The sequence below is a fragment of the Serinus canaria genome, chromosome 14 (genome assembly GCF_022539315.1).
Source record: "Serinus canaria isolate serCan28SL12 chromosome 14, serCan2020, whole genome shotgun sequence".
Taxonomy (NCBI): Eukaryota; Metazoa; Chordata; class Aves; order Passeriformes; family Fringillidae; genus Serinus; species Serinus canaria.
The window spans coordinates 113,846-137,451 of record NC_066328.1 but is presented as its reverse complement, the minus strand read 5'-3'; the positions used below and the strand labels follow the sequence as shown (position 1 = coordinate 137,451).

General features: G+C 44.1%; 1 protein-coding gene across 21 annotated transcripts in view; it reads left to right on the top strand.

Annotated features, from left to right (window-relative positions):
* The first annotated feature begins 272 nt into the window (after positions 1-272).
* The window catches only part of MAPK8IP3 (mitogen-activated protein kinase 8 interacting protein 3), a 73,694-nt gene continuing 50,360 nt past the window's right edge, over positions 273-23,606 (top strand). For all 21 annotated transcript variants that reach the window (XR_007778841.1, XR_007778838.1, XR_007778839.1 and 18 more), the window contains exons 1-2: positions 273-684; positions 22,464-22,584. Coding sequence is in view for 17 of the 21 variants with exons in the window: in XM_050980096.1 (XP_050836053.1) it covers positions 367-684; positions 22,464-22,584 (439 nt within the window). In the remaining 4 variants the exon portion in view is untranslated. The remainder of the gene's footprint in view (positions 685-22,463; positions 22,585-23,606) is intronic.

Sequence of the window (23,606 nt, the reverse complement as noted above, 5' to 3'; positions counted from 1 at the left end):
TGGCGCGCGCCCATCGCGCCTTGCGTGGAGCCCCGGTGCGCGGCGCTTTGTCTGCCGCGGGACCCGGGACCGGCCGCGGGCGGGCTCGCTGCCGGCGCGGTGTGCTGCGCGGGCGGCTCGCCGTCACCGCTACCGCTCCTGTCTCCAGTGCCAGAGGCACTGCGGCGCCGGCCTGCTCTCAGCACCGGTAGACCGCAACCCCGATCAAGAAGCTCTGGGCGGTGCCGCCGCGCTCCGCCCCGACCGGTGTCCGCAGACCGTGACGCCGCGTGTGGGGCGGAGCGGGGTAGCGTCCGGTGGCGGAGGCGTCAGCTGGGCCCGAAGCAGAGGCGAGCGGCGCGGGGCCGGGAGCTGTCGGCCGGCAGGATGCTGGAGATCCAGCTAGACGATGGAGGCGTGGGGGGGTACCCGGGCGACGATTACTGCTCGGGGTCGGTGATGTCGGAGCGGGTCTCGGGCCTCGCCAACAGCATCTACCGCGAGTTCGAGCGACTGATCCACTGCTACGACGAGGAGGTGGTGAAGGAGCTGATGCCGCTGGTGGTGACGGTGCTGGAGAACCTGGACTCGGTGCTCACCGACAACCAGGAGCACGAGGTGGAACTGGAGCTGCTGCGGGAGGACAACGAGCAGCTGCTCACGCAGTACGAGCGGGAGAAGGCGCTGCGCAAGCAGGCCGAGGAGGTGAGTGCCGCCGCCCCGCGACTATTTTGGCCACGGCCGGGCGGGGGCCCCAGTGCAGGGAAGCGGGAGGGCCGAGGGGGTGGCGGGGGCCGCTCAGGGATGCAGCCTCGGCCACCTCTCACAGACCTTCGCTCCATCGCCACCACTGGCGGGTCCCTGCTGCCCGTGCCCCCGCGGTGTGCCCGGTTCGAGGGGAGGCGGTGTGGGGGCCGGGCGCCCCGGGGCAGCGACCGTCGGTACCTTCTAGAAGCGGAGTGCGGGGGCGGGCCCGGGTGAGGCGAGGCGCTTCCCCTCCCGCGGGGGCGCGGGGCTCCTGCCCCGGGGACTCCTCCGGCCCCGGCAGGCCCGGCCCGGCCCGGCTCCTCCGCCGCACCGCGGGGCCTGGGCCACTGCGGCTGAGCTGCCCCGTGATAGCGGGAGGGAAAAAAACCGAACCACAATAGCTGCAATCCTGTGGAATTCCTGAGGAATTAGGAATCCAGTTTGCAACGCCAACAGCATCCTGAGGGGTCAGCATAATTTGTGGTGTAAAAAATAGTTTTTAAAATGGGCAATTTGTGCAGTCATCCAGCATTCTCAACATCAGCTGTAAGCTGTTTCGTTGGAGCAAGGAATTGCCTTTAGAGTATAAGGTCTTATTTTTGAAACTTATTTGTATCAAAACTATACCTTGAGTTTTAATAAAATCATTCCCAAGTCAGCATCTGCTGTTTCCTGGAGTGTGGGATGCACTCTCGGGAGAGCGGGGGCAGGGTTGCCCAGCTGTGGGGTTGTTTGGAAGTGGCTCATGAGAAATCCAACCCCTCTGATGGAGAGGAAGAAGAATGGTCCGGTTACAGGGGCTCGGATGTAGACAAGACAGAAGGGAGGTGATCTGCACACTGTCATCTTGCTGCATCTGCGCCTGTCCCTGCTGAAATACAAAGCATCCTTTCAGCCTTGAAGGCTGGGAGCCGTAGGGATTGCTGTTCAGCCTCCTGGAGTGAGCTGGGATAGAGCTTTGGTGGAAAACAGTCCATCCTCACCACATCATCTCCTTTAAACTTCTTCAAAAGTGGGGTTTTTCTGTCTCTAAGACTAAGGAAGAGCAGATTTAAGATTCAGTTGCTTTCCTTGGAGTCAAGTTGTGATTTGATATGGGGTTATCAATAAAATAAAAGAAATGGTAGTAATGAAATAGTTGTTGAACTGCAAAATGGTGTAAAGCAGATGCGAGATTTTCATAGACATGTTTGTGTTGCTTAATAATCATGGGCAAGAAGCTTGGTAACTCAGTGGGGAGGACACTTGTGGTCCATTACTGGTACAGAAAGCAAGAGCCAGTCAGTTAGAAGTTTTAGTCCCAAGTTCTTATTATGTATTAATGGACTAATAAATGATCCTAAAGTTCTTTTGAATGCTTGTAGGGGTTGAAAAATTATTCTGAGTACATGATGTTTATTTATGTTGTGTAGAGACAGCATTTTGCAGCTTTTGAGAAATAATTTTTAAAGTGCACTATTTATGGGAAGAAAATGGGACTGCCAATTGGGGTTGGAACAGTCCAGTTGGAATCATCTTGCATCTTTGGACTGGGGTGGATTTCTCTTCTGGGCTTACTAGATACAGGATGTGTTTTCTGGAAGCAAATGTACTGATGGCAGTTACATTCCCTGCAAGAATGTAGGCAGAATACCATTTGGCAGAATACCATTTGCCAATGATATTTTTAGAAAGTGAGATTTAAAAATTGCTGGTGATGATGATGATGAAGATACTCTGTCATCCTTACACACAGTAAGTGGGAGAAGTGTCTTCAAGGAGACTTGTTATCAAAAAGGAATAGATAATGTGTTTCTTATGGGAATAAATGAGCATTCTGCTCTACAAGCCCCTTATTATAAGGCCATGCTTATTACACAGATCCTGTTTCCCTCAGTATATAACAAAATCCATTATTTATCCGTGCCTCTTTCCCGTGCACTGCTTACGCTGCAGTAAATAGCATCGTATGGGGCTGAAAGTCTGTATATGACAAAGAATTCTGCTGGCTACCAGGTAATTGTACACAATCAAAAACCAGAAAACTGTTTGCTTCCCAGAACATGCATTGCTGCTCTGAAACAGTGCCATAGTGACCAGGGACTGTCCACCCCGCCTCCCGAATCAGTTTCCTGGGTTGTGCCTCAAGTCTTGGGTGAGATCTTCTCTTCTAACTGAGAAGATCCTCCCCTGGAAACCGGATTTGACCTCAGTTTTGATTCCTCTCTGTGTATGAGTGCCAATTAGTACAATTTAAATTGACACTGAGAGGTTGGAGATGAAGAATGGATCTGTTCTCTTGCAATATCCTGTCAAAAAACCTGAGTTATAGTTACTTTGTATTAATTTATTAAATTCAAAGTAATTGAAACCACAGGGAGACATTGTTCTGGCATTAAAATGTGCATTGTATTGGCTGATTACCACTGTGCAGAGCCATCACACCTTGCTGTTCATCTTTATGCAGCAGTTGAGCATGAACAGACTGTACAAGTATGGTTTGTTAAATTAGGATTAATCACAGAATCATAGAAATGTGGAATAGTTTGAGCTGGAAAGGACCTTAAAGATCATCTAGTTCCCACACCTCTGCCATGGGCAGAAAAACAGCTTCCTTTTCATTAAGGCCATAAAGGAATGTTTCCTTTTCAAAATTACTGTCTTAAAACAATTCTTTATATTGTCTTTTAAATCAATCTTTGCCAAAAGCAAATTAATGCTTTACTTTCTAAATTCTTAGGTTGTAGAGACTCCATGTTTTTCACTTGTCCTAAAATAGGGCAGCAGAAACATCTGGGCAAGTGGATTTAGAATAGGAGTTTGTTGGCATGAGGCAGTGCTGTCAGTTGCTGTCGTTACGGAGCTTAGTACAGAATTTTGCAATTTTCTGTCACCTGCCAGCTACTGAAGATATGGGATTGCACCAGATTTCTGGTGGTTTTGTTTTCTTCCATCTGTTTCATACGAACATAGAATACATATGTGTAAACGTAGGGTCATTATTGCTTGTGCGGTGTGGTGGTCTGTGGAATCACAGACTCCTCTAGTGTGTTGTTGATCTCCTGAGATTGAGTCCCACACCCCGGCTCATTCAGGGGCAGCTGGAGCAGGTTGTCCAGGACCTGATTGAGTTTGAACATCTCCATGGATGGAGACTCTGTAGCCTTTCTGGGCTACCTGTCCCAGTGTTTGACCCCTCACAGGAAAAATGTATGTCCTTGTGTTCAGATGAAATTCTGTATGGTTTCCCTTGTGCTCATTGCCTCCTATCCAGAGGAGAGTTTGGCCTCCTCATCCTTGCTTCCTCCCAGCAGGTACTTGAGCATACTGGCCAGGTCTCCCAGAGCCTTCTTAAGCAGCCCAGCCCTCTCGGCTTGTCGTCCTGTGCAAGATACTCAGTCCCTCTATCACCTTTGTGGCCCTGGTATTAGCACTGGTGCACAGGACATTACTTATTTTTACTGGCTAAGTATTTGGTTTAGCTTGATCTCTTAAGGAAATAAAGCTGTTGTGATTGCTCTCTTAGGAGCTGCCCCAAATAACTTAGGAAGACTTGTGGGTGCTTTCAGACATATTTGTTAAATAAAAAGGTTACTTGAATTTTTTGGGGCGTCTTTTTGGTGAATAGTGAAAGAGAAAGATTAAATGAAGATCCTGCATGTTGAAGGGATGGACAGAGTTGCCAGCGTGCAAGTGATTGGTGGTAGCAGGACAGTTGGCATGTGGGTCTGGAGCAGGTAGGTCCAGCGTGCACACAGTGTTCCTTTCTGGGGTCTGCTCAGGAAGCATGTAGGTGTAGAGCTGGGATGAGGAAAGGGCTAGGGACATCTGCAGAAATCCCCAGGGAAAGTAGGCCTTATTTGGGTCCACTCTTAATGAGACATTTTAATTTATGCAAGCTGCTTTCCTAATGTTCTGTATTTTTTCCCTCTTGAAGACAAGCATCACTGTGTACCCTAAATGCTGGTTTCTGCAGTGATTGTTCATCACACTGGGCACTGCTGCCAAGTTGAATGTGCACGTGTGCATGCACATAAAAGCTTTATAGGAATGTTTGGGGTATATTAGCATGGCTTCTTGGAGTTAGGAAAGTCCGATGGGTCTCTGCCATGTGGGAGGTACTTTCAGACCTCTTGTTACATGAAAATTGCTTCTAAGGAAATTTACATCCCAAGGGAATAGTGATGGCTGTCCACAGAACACAAAGTGCCTTAGTAGCAAAGTAAGAATGTTGTTTGATTTGCAGCATAAGTTCATGTTCATTAGAATGTTTAAAATGGTGATCATTGAAGATGACTCGGTGCTGATCAGGAGGTATGACCCCTCCTGAAGGCTTTTTGTAGCTGGTGTTCTGTGCTTTGGCAGCCCAGAACCCGGGAGCAACTTCCATTGGAATGTTGCTGGGAAAACCTGTCTCAGTACTGGTGGCTGTTCCCATACACTGATTGCTGGGGTGGTTGGTGTGTTTCCAGGCTGCAGGTGTTGGAGGGCAGGTGCTGCCGCCATGTCAGTGTCATGGGCCTCTGTTGGGCTCTTGGAGAAAGGAGTCTGCATGTAAATGTGTGGCAGAGCCTGCAGTTCTCATGGACTTGTGTTGATGTTGGACTTGGCCGGGAGATAGGCGGTGCTGCCTCGAGCTGCCTGGGGTGCAGCAGCACAGTAAGCCCTTGGAGCACTGTTGTCCTGCCTCCTGTGACATTCCCGATAGGTCTTCAGCATTGTTGTCTTGTGGGCTTTTCTATGGGTCTTTTGACAGAATCACAGAATGGCTGAGGTTGGAAGGAGCCTTTGAGCTCATTTGCTCTAACCCATTGCTCAAGGAGAGTCACCCAGAGCAGGCTGCCCATGAGTGTGTCCAAGCAGTGTTTGAGTATCTCCAGGATGGTGGGAGACTACAAGACCTCCTTGGGCAACCTGTCCAGTGCTCATAGGGAAAACTAGTTTTCCAATGTTTAAAGCGAACTTCCTGTGCTCCAGTTTGTGCCCATTTCTTCTTGTTCTGTCACTGGGCACCACTGGAGAGAGACTGGCTCCTTCATCTCTGCACTTCCCCTTCAGGTATTAATATACATTGATGAAACTCCCCCTACCCCCAAGCCTGCTCTTGCCAGCTACTCCAGTCCTTTTATCCTTGTGGGCCTTCACAGTGCTCTCTTTAGTCTGTCCCTGTCTCCCTTGTGCTGGAGAGTCCATCCCTGGCCACAGGACTCTTGACCTGCTGGCCATAGCCCAGGACACTATTTGCCTCAAGGTCACATCACTGGCTCATGTTTAACTTGGCGTCCACTAGCAACCCCAGTTTTCTGCCAAGCTGGGTGGACCCAGAAGGTGCCTGTGTTTCCCCAGGGGCAGGATGTGAACTGTGAAAGCCCTTTGCTGGCATTGCAAAGTGTAGGACTTTTGCTTGAAAGGCACCTTGTTGTGAAAGGCACCTTGTTGTGAAAGGCACAACACTTTTGTTGTGAAAGGCACCTTGTCATCCTTTCCCACAAGAAGCAGTCATGTCTCTGTGGCCATCACTCGTCATTATAGCTTACTGTCTGCATTGTTATCTACCTAATAAGCACATTCAATTACCAGTAAGTAATTTTTATGTAATAAGAAGGCTCTGGTGTCTTGTTTGAAGATCAGTGGCGGTATTTTGGAAGAGCTGGTCCTTTGTGAGGGGCGCTGTGGCTGCCACATGTACCTGAAGAACTTTCCAACTGGGTGGCAGTATAGTGAGCTTGCTGGCTTCTGTCTGCATCTCAAACAGCACAAGAGCTTGTAAAAATTCCCCCCTTTGTTAAGGGATACATTAAATACTGTCCCGCCTCATACCCTCCTTCTCTTTCGGAAGGTGGGGAGGAAGGATGACAAAAGTCATAGTTGTGGGCTTCCACCCCTGGTGCTCACTAGAAGTCCTTCTTTTTGTCTTGCCTTATATCTCCTTTCTCTGTGGAATGACTTGCAGCCTGGGAAGACATTTTGTTTCCCCACACAGAAAACAGATCTTACAAATAGCTGATTAATGGGAATTTCTGCAGCCTGATGGTGACCTCGTACCATCCATGGAGGAAAGCTTTGTGGAATATGGGAGACCAGATACTTTTATCTGGATCCTTTGCACTCTAGGCTGCTGAAAATAACTGACAAGCATGAAGTGCAGGTTCACTTGGTACCAGATCTGTCTCCATATCCTCTAGGCCCTTTTGGTCCATTCCTGGAGCCTGCAGGTACTGTCAGATTTCACCCACGGAACAAGTCTGTGGTTATTAGAGGGTTATTCCAATTTACCTTGAATTCTTTTCTGCAGTTGTCTTGATTTACAAAAGCCGTTGGTCCTGGAGAAACCAGATTCTTTATTTTCATCAGAACTACTGAGATACTTGTAAAGATAATTTTCTGCTGAGCAGGCAGATGTTCGCTTATATATTTATGTTACTTTTTTCCAAAATACATCCATTTTGTTGTTCAGAAGTAGAAAGAAACACAAGTGAAAGTATCTGTGATGATCCCATTGTGTCTTCTGGATGAGGCAAAGCTCACATTTTGGGGCTGTTAACCATTGTGTCTCAGTTTTCTCTTATGCCTTTTTTTCAGTGATTTCATTTGACCATGATTCAGAATTGATCATGGTCAAATGATCAATTGACAATACAATTACACAATATTGTAGATTCTGAATAAAAAACTCAGCAACTGAAGATAGTAAAATTAAAGTAACCAACAACATAAAATTGTTTCTGGAGATACCTTTATATCTAAGCAGGTTAGTTTTTTTAGATGAAGATTCTAATATTCTCTCTGAACTGGTAAAAGAAACTCACTGGCCATCCTTACAGCCTCATCAGGATGTCTTCATGCTGAATTATCTCTTCCAGGCTGAATTTTCTCACCTTTGTAAACATGTCGTCTGACAACATCTGCAATAGAAATTGCTTAATAATAAAGAAAAATAACTTTGTGTTTCAAGTATTTTTTTAAATTGCCATACAAATAAATATGCGTTAGGTAGTCATGGATATGTATTAGAGAGGCTTGTTATGTAAATTTTACTGTATAAAAGATGTAACTGTTTTACCCCAGAGTGTGCTTGATTTGTGGAAGCCTACACCTTGCAATCTGCACAGAATAAATGTCTCGTTTCTAAATTAGACTTTGTGTCTTTGTTTAGAGAGCTCCTAAAATTGACAACGGCTCACTGCATTGGCCTACCCCATCAGCACATGCCCCAGGTGAAAAGTTGGCAATGTTAGGATGCTGAGCATGCCTTGCCTTATGAAACCTGTAGCAATAAAACTGAATAGGATTGTAAGCTAAAAAATTACCATCCCATCATGTGTCTTCTGATGCAGGACTAGGTTTGATGTTGATACAAATAACTGTAAGGAAATAATTCCTTCCTTCCCCTGAAGGTGGACTGGGGGGCATTTGTTGAGGGATGCCTTTTCTCTTCTCAAAGTGAGGATAGAGAGCTGCCTCTACCAGCAGCAGGAGTGTTGCTTGCCATTCTGGATCAGGTTCTGCCTCCCTCGCTCCTGCCCACAGGACACCAGGGCAGGGACCACTCTTTTCCCTTTCCTGGTATCATGGTAGTGTTGTGGCGGTCTGCCCTTTTCTCTCTGTCTTATCCTTTGTGTGTGGCTCTACAGGAGAAGGGCGGTGCAGGCATGGTTGGCTGTGGAGTGGGGTGACAGCACAGGTGGAACCAGGTGGAACCCTGGCTAGCAGCAGGGGGGCATGCTGAAGGATGTAGAATGTGCTGTGCTCTTCTGGAGACCTCAGCTCATCAACCAGTGCTGGCTTTGAGCTGTAGAGTGAGGTGTGTCCCGCTGCTGGCTTCTCCCCAGCTGGTCTGATAGAGGGTACCCAGTGCAGACTGAGAGCTGAAGTAGAAATGCTTTGGGGTTATGTTCCAAGAGATGCAGAGGCAGCTTGTCCTTCCCTTGCCTTTTTTGATCTTCTCCCCATCAAAAGTTTGTGTGTAGAATAAATTTTTTTGGTGAAAACTATACATGTTTCTACCTTATTAGAGGTGATGTTATAGGACATCAGCTGTTGGAAAGCCACTTGCTATAAACACATGATTAGTTATTACAATTTTTTCCAACAAATTGTATGAATTCTACACTGATGGGGTGAAATGCATTTAGAGACTCTTCTGTTTATTAGTTTTTTTAATTTAAAGGAGTGTAACAGACAGTTTGTGATTCTGTTTTCCAATAGAGACTGGCCATATGATGCATATTTCTAAATGACTTCTCCAAGAGGAATCAGGCTTTTCACATGTTATGCCAATCAGTCCTTGCCATTTGGTAACCTTTATTCTTGCTAATCTTGGACTGAAAAAATCTGTATCCATACACAGATCCTTCTTACAAATCCTCACTCAAGCTCATGGCAATTACTAATATTCCTAAATATCAGTGTGTTACTAAAAAAAAACCTTGAAAGTAAAATAGTGAGCAAGCACTGTGAGCTGTGATTTATTTAAAAAGCAGTTCAGGGTAATCTGAATATCAGTGGATAATGATGATAAGAGGTAAATGGCCAGGTTTCTCCTCAACAGGGTTAACTGTATAAGTCAAATTGTGATCCCCAAGTGAGGTTTTATGAGAAACCTTTTTCCCTCTGGTGCAATGGAGCAGCTGCTGCCTGGTCCCTTTCTGTTCACGGCTCTGCAGATTGATTTGTCTGTGTTACTTTTGGGATATCCCCAGGTATATGTAGGCAGAAGTTACTTCTGGAGTTTCAGGAAGCAACTGTAAGAGAAAAGCCAAGAAGTCTGGGAGGATTTGGCTTTACTGCCATTGCAGATGGATTTAAATCATAGAATCACAGACTGGTTTGTGTTGGAATGGACCTTCAAGCTCATTTTGTTCCACCCCCTGCTATGGGCAGGGACACCTCCCCCTAGACCAGGTTGATCCAAGCCCCATACAAACCCTGGCCTTGGACACTTCCAGGGATGGGGCAGCCACAGCTTCTCTGGGCAACCTGTGCCAGGGCCTCTCTACCCTCACAGGGAATAATTAATTGTAATGTCTAATCTCCTTTAGTTTAAAGCCATCCCCCCTTATATCATCAAGTCTGGAGAGGGATTGCAGTAACTGAAGTTTCAAGAAAAATCCCCAGTCAGTCTTCATTTACTTGAAAATTATACAATCTTCCATCTAGCAAAGGCATCTTGGCCACCTTCATTCTTTTTCTTGTCCTCTGGGGAGGATGAAGATGGCCCACATCCCCATCATTGTTGGTTGTCTTAGTGCCTCTGACAAGCTGTAGCAGGCTGGATCCTTTCAGGCCTTTGAGGAGGAAGCAAGTGGTGTCCCAGATGAGAGAAGCTGTATCTTGCCTGGCAGGACAGATGGCTTTAGTTCAGGATTCAGTGGGAAGCACTGAACCTTTTGCTCCTGAGTTGGATTGTGACGTGGCCTCCTCTGTTCATGATCACCTGCTGGTGTCTATCTTCTGTCCCAGTGTCCTGCTTAGAAGGAACTTGCTCAAAGCAGGACAAGATGCTCAACTGAGTCTGATAAAAACAGTTTCAGGCTCTTACTTATCTTTCCTCTTCTGCCTGGATCTTGGCCATCCCACTTGGTGCTATGAAGGTGACTTGCTACTAAGTTCCAGAGCAGACCTTCTTGTCCCCCTGAAGACAGGAAGCATCAACAGAGTTGCCTGCCCATTCACCTGCAAAGTTTTGTGGAAAGGTATTCCCACTGGACATGTGCCAAGTTTCTCCCAAAACATAATTGTACATAATAATTGTAAATACCAATTGAAAACAGGAAAATTTACTGATGTATTAATGGTTGGGTATTTTCAAGGTGTATGGCCCAAAAGCACATTAGCTTTTTGCCCTTTTTGGGTTTAAGATTCTGTGCTTCTAAAAGGACTGAAAGACCTCACTGGCAATACATTTACAAACAGCACATATGGGAGAAATGTACAGTGTGACGTACCACACATCTTGAAGAATGTGGGTGTGGAGAAGTACCTTCCCTTCCCCACAATGAAGAGAGGTGTCATATCAGTATATTTTATAATTTTCTTTCACCAGTCAATGGTAGCTTTGGAAGAGAGCTCAAATACATGTTTTGTTTGAGCTAAGTCAGTAATTTCTATTTATTAGCAAAACTGGAGAATTCCACCATGGAGGGGAGAACAGTGTCTCGGCAAGGACATCACAAAATCATTTAGGTTAGAAAAGACCTTCAAGATCAAGTCCAACCTTTGACCCATTGCCACCTTTTCAACCAGACCAGAGCACTGAATGCCATGTCCCGTCATTTCTTGAACACCTCAAGGGACAGTGACTCCACAATCTCCATGGGCTGCCCTGCTGCTCCTGGACTGGAGTTGGGGTTGTGCATCAGGTGATGTCTGTCAGCTTCCCCTCCCCTCCCCTCCCCTCCCCTCCCCTCCCCTCCCTCCCCTCCCCTCCCCCCCCTCCCCTCCCTCCCCCCCCTCCCCTCCCCTCCCCTCCCTCCCCTCCCCTCCCCTCCCTCCCCTCCCCTCCCCTCCCCTCCCCTCCCCTCCCCTCCCCCCCCCTCCCCTCCTCTCCCCTCCCCTCCGCTCCCCTCCCCTCCCCTCCCCTCCCCTCCCCTGGCAATGGTAGGTTGCTTCCCCATTCCGGGGCCCTGCCATCCCACCAACCTGCTCCCCTTCAGCTGAAGTGCACATGGCGCCTCCACTTCTCACTTGCACGTGGTCTTTGATCTTCTGCTCACTTTGTTACAAACTTTTAAACTTGTAAACTGAGGATGTAACACCTCTTGGGATAGTTTTGTGGTTTACCAGAGTTTTTCATCACAGCCACTTTTGTATCAGTGCTAAATTCAACTGCAGCATCTTTGTAAGTTCCACTTATTTGAACCACTGCCCACACTTCAGTAGCCCCACCTTTGTCCCGCCTCCATGGTTGTGTGCCTTGTCATCCCTTCAGCTGAGTGTTTTTTGTGGTTCAGTCAAAATTCTTGAGGTCAATCAAAATCACCACAGTATTTGCACCACAATTCCAGATAACAGAAATACCTACAAATATATTTTTTCCCTCACAAAGGAAGACAAGTTAACACTACCAGCTTGTATAATTTTAATTTTTTTCCTTTTTATATTGTTAAGTCCATTAATATTTGTTTCACTCTATTGTTATCTATTCTCTCTCTCTGCTCAACATTTAAAACCAGTGTACCAGTGTCTTTTATCTCCTTGAGTGGAGGTGTATAATAAGCTATGCAGGAGGCAACTGTGACTTCAATAATGCAATGTCATACATGGAAAAAGAAATTTGGAATAAATTAAAAACAGGCAGGCCAAAGTCTGGGCAGTGATTGTTGGATGCTTTACACTTGCTGCACTTGGGGTATGATGAACTCTATGATTTGGAAGAAGATTCACGTCTATGCTCCTGAAATAAGGAAATTCATCTAAACTAGTATTTACCAGGGAATTTTATTGGGAATGCCTCTGTCCAAGTGTCCAGCTTTCATACAGCAGTCTGCTGTGTGAAGAAGCAATGTGTGAAGCAGGAGATCACGTGTGTTACGAGGTGGTGGATTTTTATACACACATATTAAGGTGATATTAGCATTAAAAATGTGTGTAGCTGTAGTAGGTATAGACACATCACTGGACACTGTCTTGGTTTAAGTTGAATTACTTTAGACTTGAGCCCTAGGGCCTTCTTACTGCATAGTCATTTTTGCCCCAGTTTTGTAGCTGTTTTGCTACCAGCATTCTCAAAAACACCCGCTCTTCCTTAAAACTCAGGGCAGCAGCACTGGAAGGGACTTCCTGAGTCAGCATGTCCAGTCGCTGAGTATTGCAGGAACTTGAGTCACATAATCAGTTTCATAAATATATATCAAGCTTGGTTAAACCTCCTGCCTCTATTTTTCTCTTCCTCAAAATTGCAGTGGAATTATATTTGGGGTTTTAATTCATGGTCTGGTTTTCCTGGTTTGTTATTGTGCTATCATTGTCTTTTACTATTAGTGAGTTTTTGCTCTATCAAGTATTTATTTCTTTATTTTTTAAGGGAAACTGGTCCTGTCCTATCTGGTCTCTGCAGGGACTGGAGCCAAACTCTGTTCCCTTGCCACAGAAGGCAGGTTTGCTGGCCTATGGCATGTGTCACCTGGTCAGCCTAATCTTGTTTCATAGATTCCTTCATATTTTCCTTGAGTGACCTGTAGCCACATCTGGTGCTTGGGCTGATCCTCTCTGAGAGGCAGAAGAATAACATGTGATTTTCCAGGGAAAACTTACCTGTGCCTTACAGCATGTGAATGCTCTCTGTGAGTGTCCCATGGCCTTTTTCAAAGTGTTAGTAATAAAGTTTATATGAGGGCTTTCACCCTCATTAGTAAGTCTGATGTGGCCTATATAATGTGGAGTGGCTGAGACAGTAGCATGTCCATCTCCTCTCTGGCCTCCTTGGCTGCAGTTGCACCTGGCCCACAGCATGTCACTGTGAGGCCAATTAGCTGATGGTTCCATTATCAGCTCCTTCCTCTCCGCCCTTCTCACAGCACAACTGGTGGTTCTCATGTCCATGTCCGTGCCCATGCACTCAAGTGCTGTTCAGCCCTGCACTGCTCTGGTCTCCAGTATAATTCAGTTTTTCCCTCCAATAGTTTGTTCTCTTTAGTGCTGGTGACACCTTCTGGTCTAGTGTCATCTTCAGGACTTCACAGTCATACCTTCTTTCTTGTTGTCCATCCTGGTGGAAATAAGGTCAAGGCTGTTCTCAAGGCCAGCTGCTCTGCCAGAAGCCCATCTCTTCTGTGTGCACCCCTTTCTTCTTATGCATCTTCTGTCCCAATTAACCTTGTCATTAGTCCCACCTGGAAAAGAGAGCAGCTGGATGGGTGAACACTGTCTGAGGCAGAGCCTGGAGCAGGGTCCAAGATGTGGGAGGGTCCCTCTGTATCTTCTGGCTGTGCTGGAAGACCAGGCTTACTTCATGGAGAGCATCATAAACGAAAAGCAATTCTCCTTTGGAAAAAGGCTCAGGTGCCTTTCAGCAGGAAAATGGGAGATGGTAATCTTTGCATACATCAACAAAAAAGATATTTATTTCACAGAAGACACTCAAAGTCCCATCTATGGTTATTAAATATCTTCTAGGTAAAAGATGTCATTTTGACTTCTTGAAGTTAGCATCAGGAACAGAAATCTTTTACCTCCAAGCTCTGCAGATATAAAGGTAATGTTATTTCACTATGCTTCCATGGAGATTAGAATGTTCTGTCAGGAGTGCATTTGTCTATGAGGATAGCAAAGATTCCAACACAGGGCATAGCTCAGAGCATCTTTCCACTGATGGCAAATTGATTTTTGACTTTTTTGCTTTTATATTCATTTTTGCTTTTATATTCTTTACACATATATTTGTAGCTCCGTAGCCTATTAATGTAGGTATGTACTGTGTCCTTCTGGGCTAATAAATTCTAAAAGCTAGGTTAAAAATACAGTTAAATTGACATTATATTCTGTTCTCTTTTATGATGTTTTGTACATTTTGCTAATAATTGGCCATGTTTACAGTCAGCTTTATTTGCCGGCAGAGACCTTACCTGAGGAAGGCTGGTGATTATTTTTCCATATGAAATGCTTGTATGTGTGTCTCTTATGATGATCTTCATGTGATTCAGGATTATATACATCTTAATTACTCAGTATAAAAAGGTTATTGTAATAATGCATTTCTAATATAAAATTCCTCCAGGGCTGATATGTAATGTATGTTATACTGAGAATATGGTTTGAACTTCAGGCCAAGCTCTGCATTGAAAATGTAAGAGTTTTCACACTTGCTACAGCTGTGATGGCACAAATATACTCAAAATGAGGAAACCACAGTAAGCAGAACAGGGACACTGGACAACATACAGAGCAGAGCAAGGGACATCAGAGAACACAGCTGGAATTTGCTGAGTTTTGTGATAAATACAGGGTAAGATTTTGAACAAGTATGAAATTTGAGTTGGTAAATCAGTTGTGAATTTTAACAAGTGTGCTCTAATTGCAGGTTTAAATGATTAGTTTTTTGTGACAGAACTGCTGCTCTGTTCAGCTTGTGGCCTCTTTGTCAGTGCAGTGTGGGAGGGTGAGAGTTTGACCTTTTGGGCTGTGTCTTGTAACACTTACAGTGCAGATGGTGTCTTCTGTTTGCTGTAACCCTTCGGAGATGGAAAAGATATAGTCTGTTACCAGAATTTACACTTACCAATGGTGTGTTTTCTCATGGCATTGGGATCAGGTGTTCACTTTACAGGTACCATGACTACAAGCACTTGTAACAGAGTCTGCTGAAGGCAAGTGCTTCCAGGAGAAAAGGTGGCATTGCTTGGAGCATCCCCGGACCATGGGTCTGTCATGTCAAGGTACTGAGGAGCAAGATGAGTGATAATCAGGTGAAATGCAGGGAGCTCTTTTTTACTTGTAGATGACACTGCTTTCAAGGAGCCAAAACATTTCTAAAATTCATGTTAGGTACAGCATGATGGAAATGCAGGAATGTTTTTATCATGGGAGGGATGACTAATGACCATTTTTCTATTTTCTGAGGGTCCATTTCAGCTCTTGAGACCAGCAAGGGAGAGCAGCTTTAAATTTTTTTAATCTCTTTGTTTTCTCAAGAGAAACACTAAATATGTCTGTACTGCCTTTCTTCTGGGAATGTTCTCATGCAATAAAGTCAAGTTACTGTTAGTGTGAAGTAGACAACGAAATTTCTTAATCTTCTACTTCATCTTTGCTAAATAAATGCCTATAGGGATAAAAAGCTGAACATAGAATCACAGAATAGTTTGGATTGGAAGAGACCTTAAAGCCCATCTTGTCCTACTCCCTGCCATGGGCAGGGATACCTTCCACTAGCCCAGGTTGCTTCGAGTCTCACCCAGCCCGGCCTTGGACACTTCCAGGGATGGGTCAACCACAGCTTCTCTGGGCAACCTGAGCCAGGGCCTCCCCACCCTCACAGGGAACAATTTCTTCCTAATATCCTATTTAACTCTGCCCTCTGGCAGTGGAAAGCTGTCTGAGCATGCCTGTGGCCTCCTCTGGATTCTCTCCAGAAGCTCTGCATCCCTGTGATGAGGACCCCTGAACTGGAGGCAGCGCTGCAAATGGGGGGTCTCACCTGAGTGAAGTCAGGGGAAGAATACCTTCCCTCACCCTGTTTCCCATGCTAAAAGGAATCCACAGCTGCCTCAAGTGAGGGGTTTTCTCCCAACACAGCTTTCACCCACAGCCCTGCACGCTCACTTGGTTCTGGACTCCGAACACTCCCTTTGCTGGGCTCCCACTGCATATACTGTCAGCCACCACAGTTTAAGGCCACATAATGAGATTCCCGCATCTCTGTGCGTTTCTGTCTCTGTTTGGTTTCTCACTGATGTGATGGTTTCTGATGATATGTTACTATTCTTAGTCATTTTTTTCCTTTGCAAGAGACAAGAAAGCAGGAAGCCCAGCAATTCACAATGTAACACTGCTCTTCAGAGGCATAGTCATTGTTTAGTCTTGGGATGATTTTGTGCCAGTTATTTTCCCTCTAAAGAGTAGTCTGTGAGCCATTTTTGTTTGCCATAATCCTGGATTATTACAGATCAGTGATCCTACTTAAAATCTGGGGATAGACCCTAGCAGAAAAAAAATCCATGTGACATTTATATATATATGTGTGTGTGTGTGTTTGTGTGTGTGTGTGTGTGTGTGTGTGTGTGTGTGTGTGTGTGTGTGTGTATCAGTTCCACATTCCAGTTCTCTTAGATAACTGAGGGGATTAACTGTTTAATTGTTCATATTCAGAAATTATTATTTGAAATTAGGCATAGAGGCTCTGGAAAAAAAAGAGAATAAGCAATAAAATATTAATGCTTTGGTCAGCCTTGCTGTTCAGAGCTCCTGGGGCTGAGGGCTGTTTCTGCTTCCAGTGCACCCACTTCTTTGTCATGATGGGAGACAAAAAAAAGTACTTAATTTCTTTACCATCAGTGGAATTCTTGTGTCCTTTTTATTTCTCTTTTCTGAAGGTCTTTATTGCATCTCCATAAAGCTGGAGTTGGAAGCTGTGAATTCTTGAGTTAAGGGTATGAGCTGAGCTCTGTGCACCAAAGCCATCAGGGAAAAGCAGTGATAGCACTTGGCCATGGGAATGAGAAATCTTTGAAATCAAGGGCAGCTGCAGTAACAGTCTCAACCTGGTATGTCACACCACCACCAGATTTTTCTCTTGCCTCTTGGCAGCACTAAAGTGGAAGAATGCTTTCAACAAATTTGCAATGCAGTGTTAAAACTCAGTAGCTTGGGCATTGGAGTTACGGCAGAGTGCTTTGTAAAGAGTGAATTGGGTTATTTTAAGATATGTTTAAAAAGTCTGTGAGGCTATGCTGTTTGGTTGTTTCTTTATGATTTTTTGGTTCCCTACTTGGATTCAAACTGACAGAGAGCAAGGTTAGATTGGGTATTGGGAAGAAATTATTCCCTGTGAGGGTGGGGAGGCCCTGGCTCAGGTTGCCCAAAGAAGCTGTGGCCTCCCCATCCCTGAAAGTGTGCAAGGATGGGTTTGGATGAGGCTTGGAGCAACCTGGGCTAGTGGAAGATATCCCTGCCCATAGCAGGGTGCTGGGACAAGGTGGTCTTTAAGGTCCCCTCCAAACCAAACCAGTTGTGTGATTCTATGACCCTGCTAAATGTTTGTAATGAAAAAGCAGTATTTGTAGTGTCTGCTTTCAGAAGTCATTGGGATTGTACTGTTCTGAGGCCAGAATTGTGGATTTGATTCCTCTGAATATTCCTTGCCCTTAGGAAGGTTTGCTGGGTAGCGTGAGTTAGCATCCACAGAACTTTGGAATTTCATCTTTGGGCTTCAAACGTCTGTGCAGCATTTAGGGAGGATTGGCTAGGCATAGACTGAGATAAAAACACGAAAAGCAGGAGAGTAAATAATAAGCGTTCTTTTTCTGTTATAACTGGGTTTGATGCTTTTTGTAAATATTACAGACAGAAAATGTTTTGATGTGAAGGGGACTTACAAATTAGTGTTCCGTCTGCCTGGTTAGTTTTAAAAGGTTTATAGAGTTAGGGTAATATACTGGATCCTCTTCAAATTACTGAGAAATTCTCACAGCTTCTACAGCACCGGGATTGTATAGTCCCTCTGAAAGAAATGGAAAAAGTGAAATGCTGATGTGTTGTCTTAGATAACACGAGTTCTAGCAGCATCATAGCGCATGGATTTCATATTGTCAGATATTCATACCTTCTTGATGTTCCTCACAGGCAACTCCTCTACGTGCTGTTCCAGGTCCTTGCAGTAGTAATCTGATTCCCCTCACTCCTCTTTCCTTACTCTTATATATCACTAGTGCTTGTTGGTTACGGGTGTGGCCTGTCAAGATCAGGCCCACCTCCAATCTTCAGCAACTGGTCCAGCTGCAGCTCACTGGGGGATAAGATCACCCTCTACACTGATGGATATTTGTTTACTGAATTTTATTCACTCAGTAACATGTACATGCAGTATGACTGCCTCTGGGAGCCTGGTTAATCAAAAAATTTAAAAAAAAAATTAAAACCCTTTATGCAGTTTGTGTTCTCAGTTTCTCCTGCCCTGTAGTGAATTTTCAGCATCATGGGAAGGCAGAGTGGTGTAGAGAGCACTGGGGATTTCTTGTGTGCTGGGTGTACACTTGGTAGATTGATTTTGGGCTAGGAGAGATGCTGGAGCCAGTCTGGCTGCTCATCTGGGCCATCTGCAGCCGCATGCCTTGGGCTGTGAGTCACAGCTTGAGGGCTCTGCTGATTGTCTCTGGAGGCTCTCGTTCACAAGAGTAACTCATGTGAACGTCAAGTGCCTGTTTTCTCTGAACTTCTGGTCCAGCTTAGTTGTACTTGTGGGTGTGCTCACATCTCTGGCTAAAGTCAGTTAAATCTCTGCTGTTTCTAGTGGCTAGTGAGGTGTTTCCCTGGATGCTGTATGGAATGTCTGTTGTGGCTTACTGGGGAAAAATAAAGCCTGCCTGGATACCCCGGTAAGAGCTCACTGGTGCCATGAAGATTGAGCAGCAGTGACATCTGGACATTAGGAACATCTTCCTTGGGCAAAGCCCTGGCAGGAATTATTGTGGGTAAACCAGGACTCCTGAACAACTGACCGATATGGTCAAGCAGAAGCCATTTATTATTTACGTTACACACACCTTTATAGATTCTACAAAATACTAAGATCACACTTCTTGATTGGTGCCTTTGTCTTGTTCACTCGTTCTCTGCCTCCATTTCTCAGTGTCTGTGATTGATCACCATGCAGGTGTTCTACAGTCCTCTGTTATCTAGTTCTTGAGATCCTGGTATGCAGTCTCTCAGTTTCTTTGTTCTTATTTTAGCACAGTTTATGACTTAGTACTCTTGATGAATTCCACTGTGCGCTGAGAAAATTCTAATAGGAACAGTTACAGATGATAGGGCTGAACAACTTAAGGTCTAAGTTGTTCAGATACATTGCTACAAGGAATCCTCTCCCTTTCCTGCTGTGTTAGCTGCTCACTTCACTCTGGATTTGGGACTTTTGCTGCTGTTAGAACTTGTGATGAGAATGGAGAAGCTTAGGTGAAATGAATTCTGATGTCAGAGCAGGTACAAGGTGCTGCACAGCCAGGAACTGGGTCAAGGCCTTGGGCCCCTGCACACAAATGCCATCATTTGATCTCCTCAGCACCAGGATGGGCCATCCTGCAGTGCTTTTAGCCAAAATGCTGTTCTGCCCTACAAAAGCTTAAGGCAATATTAATTTTTAATATAGTTGTCTCCATGTCTCTTTTCCAGGTGCTTAATTGATTTCTAGTTTTATGTTTCTTTGATTACTTTTGGGTTTCAAAATAGACAAGTATGAGGAAAAAGAATGAGCCATATTTGTAGAAGAGTTAAAGTTAAGAGCGGGGAGGAGGGGGTGTTGCATGTTCCTGTGTGGAGAAATGGGAGCAAGGAAATTATGGAAGCTGAGCCACTACGATGTGATGGGGATTTAGCCCTTGGCTGTAATTAATTGTTCATCAGTAAAGCTTTAGCACAGAGTGCTTCCAGCAAAATCCTATGAGGTAGAGATTATACCAGGAAAACACTCTCTTGGAATAATTTCCATCAGCCTCTAGATGGAGCAAGTGGAACTGCTGCTTCTCAGCTCATTGTCAGTGTCTGTTAGGTCTTCTTTTCCTCTTTTATTCATTCTGAAATTATATTGTTGTTCTGAAAAAGCATTCAAAAATAAATCCACAAAAATAAATAAATTCACAAAGCAGGTTGTTTTATAAAGTTCTCAGAATCTATAAAAGAGGTTGCTGGGTGAGTGACTAAGGGATTTCAGTGTTTAACCGACATCTCAGGAAGAAACACATTTAAAAATCTAAACCCTTGAACAATCTTAAAATGTAATTAATAAGTAAATGTTTAGCCTCTTAGATTACTTCTTTATAACGGAAGAAAGGTGTTGGCATTGCTGCTGTTTCTAGAAAATTCTGTGCAAAACAGCCATAAGTGGGAAAAACCCCCAAGCCCTTATTACAGTAAATTTGGACAAGAAGAGAAATAAAGTTAAAAGTCCAGTTAGAGGTTAAAGGCACTGCAGAACACTGATGCAGGGAAGCAAGAAATGGCTGAAGTGTGTTTGATTGTTTCTATAAATACAAATATATAGGAATGCAAACTGAGTCACTGCTCCCAGGAATTAACTGAGCAGTTTTAAAAGTTTGCAAGAATCATAGATAACATGGCTTTCAGTCATCTGCAGAAAGAATCCAATTTATAATGATGGTTCCAGTGTCCCTGCTAATAATTCCAGTAAAAGCAGTAGGGAATGGGCAGAGGGTTTACTCTGAGAGTCCAGTAGTGCAAATTGGTTCATGTGCAAAATTTAACAAATAATCTTACTGAGCATTCAAGTGTGTTAGTTTCCCTGAGAGTCTTTGCCACAAAAAGATTCTTATAAGTATTTGTCTCTTTTGAAATAAAACAAAGCTTTAATTTGTTAAATTGAAATTCTCATGCCCCTGAGCAGTGACGTTTGTGGAGAGAACACTTACCCCATGCAGAGGGCAGAAGGAGAGGGATTTTCCTCCCCATTATCCATGCTTTTAGAGAGAGGAGGTTTCTCCAGCCAGTGTGCATGTGCTGGTGAATCTAATGGGTCTGGGCCTCAGGAGGATTTGGCAAACAGATGGAGAGAGAGAGAGGCAGGGTCAGGAGCAGAGCCTTGTGAGCTCTTCACAGGCCTCTCTTAATTTCTGTGGGTTCCTCTTGGCCCATAAACATTTTTAAGGGTGGATTAAAGCCTGTTTATCTTAATTTCCTGTCATCCACTGTCATCCTCAGCAGGTCCAGATCCACGGCTGCTCCCAACCCTAGCCATGCTCATGCAGCTCAGCTAGATATTCTAGTTACTGGACTGGGTGCTTTAAATAATGCTGTACTTTTTGCTTTGTTGGGTGGAATTATTCAGGAGTAATGTAACGAGACTTGAATTTTTGGGTTTATAAGCCAGGCCAGGATGTGTACTGCAGCTGGTGGGATAGCTTTGCAGTACTGTGGCCTTGTGAGCCTGGTGGTAACATTCAGGCTTGGTTTGCTGGAGAGAGGCATGTATTCTCTGAGCCTTAGAGACTTTCCCACCAGTTTGTGTCTGGGATGGTACTAGAAGCAGCTGTTTCTAAACCTAGATGTGTGGGCTATGGGTCATTATTGCATTAGTGTATTCTGCAGAAAACTTCTGATAACCATGTATCACAGTGGTCTTGCAGAGATGTGGAGTTGCATTCACTTCCCAGGGATCCTGCTTAGTTTAAATATTTCGTGATACTTTATTATATGATATGATGCTTTATTATATTATATATTATATGATTTAATGGTATTTTATGATACTATATGATATTTAATTATATGGAGCCCCTGTGGCTCCAGTTCCTACCATGAGTTGTGTAATATCCCACAGTGGAGCTGAACAGAATGTTCCACGTTCTTGTGTACTGATACCCACAGCAGGGAGTCACTAAAGCTTGCAGGCAAGAAGTGACAGTGTACAGAAAGAACACCCTGAAATCAGGTATTTTCCTGTTGTGTTTTCATTGTGAAATGAGTGTATCTCTAAAACCTTTCTTTTGGTCCAGTGTCCTGTGCAGGAGTCACACTGCTGCGTGCTACTGCCTCTGTGTTGGTGATAATGGGAGTGAGCAGCACCAGAGTTGGAGCTTAGTTTCCAAAAGACTTGCATATTTCTGCAAGACTTGTCCCTCCACAGGAATTTTGGATGGAGCTCTCTACATTTGCATCATTAGAAAAGTTAGTCTGAAAGTTTCTGACATAGGTATTTTTAAATACATGATTCTAAATAAAATTTTTCTTCTGTGACATCAAATTAACAGGAATCAAAATTCAGCCTGGCACAAAGAAGACCGACATTGCTGAAGATGATAAAGTTGTGCTGGTTTACAGAACTCATGTTGGACCATAGTTTATACCTTTATTATGCATTAAAGATAACAATAAGTTTCTAATGTAAAAATAGATTCTTCACCTTGATAAAGCGCTGTTGTGCTACCTACAGTACTTAAAAATTCTTATTTCTGTTTTAGTAATTTATATTCCCTCACTTTATATTCTCTCAAGTTTCTATTTTTGTGAGGAGAGGAAGGGTCATGTTAGGGCAAACCCATTTTGCATGTAATCCTCATCTGTGCCTCCTTCTCCACTTCTTCCCTATGCAGAAGTTCATAGAGTTTGAAGATGCACTGGAACAGGAGAAGAAAGAACTACAAATCCAAGTGGAGCACCTTGAATTTCAGACTCGACAGCTGGAGCTGAAGACCAAAAACTATGCAGACCAGAGTAAGCAAAGCTGTGCACCAGACATCATTATACACATGCCTTCCACACACATACAGTGCTACTTTAAAAATAATTTTCATATATTTTTTTGGTTTAATGTAATTTGTGCAAAACCCAAAATATCTGGTTATGACTTACTTTGATGTAAAATTCTGAGCTTTCCCAAGGGTGGGATATACCCACACTAATTCAGTAGAGGCTACATTTCTTCTCTTTTGTGGTCAGTCTCTCCAGGTGTAAGATTTGGGCCTTTGAAACCTGGTTTCCAGTTTCTCCTTTTATAATATTCCATTCTTAAAAAAATCATCACATTAATTAGTTAGTCACTTACTCACTTACTTACTGAGTTTGTGTATTTGTTTTTACAAATATTTCCTTAATAGGTGCAGGCATTGAAGTTCCCCTCAGAATTTGTTGGTGTTTCATCCATTACTCCTGCTCCTCAAGTAGCCAGAAGAGCCAGTCCAGAGGACAATAAATTGTTGCCAAACTAAGATGCTTACAGGGCACCAAGCTACTGCTGAAAGACTTTTGGTGTTTTATTGCATTTATAGTGCAAAATTGGGAACATGCAGGTACCCATGAACTAAGAGTATAACAAAGACCAAATCCCACAATTCTGTTTGTTTTATTCAGTAGGTGTGGTGGTGTTCACAGGGGTCCCAGGATGAGGGAAGAGATGAGAATCTTGACTCCATGTTTCAGAAGGCTGATTTATTATTTTATGATATATATTATATTAAAAGAAAATGATATAATAAAACTTACTAAAAGAATAGAAGAAAGGATTTAATCAGAAGGCTAGCAAGGAATAGAAAGGAATGATAATAAAATCTTGTGACTGACCAGAGAGTCTGAGATAGCTGGACTGTGACTGGCCATTAATTAAAAACAGCCACATGAGACCAGTCAAAGATGCAGTTGTTGCATTCCACAGCAGCAGATAATTATTGTTTGCATTTCGTTTCTGAGGTCTCTCAGCTTCTCAGGAGAAAAGATCCTAAAGAAAGGATTTTTCATAA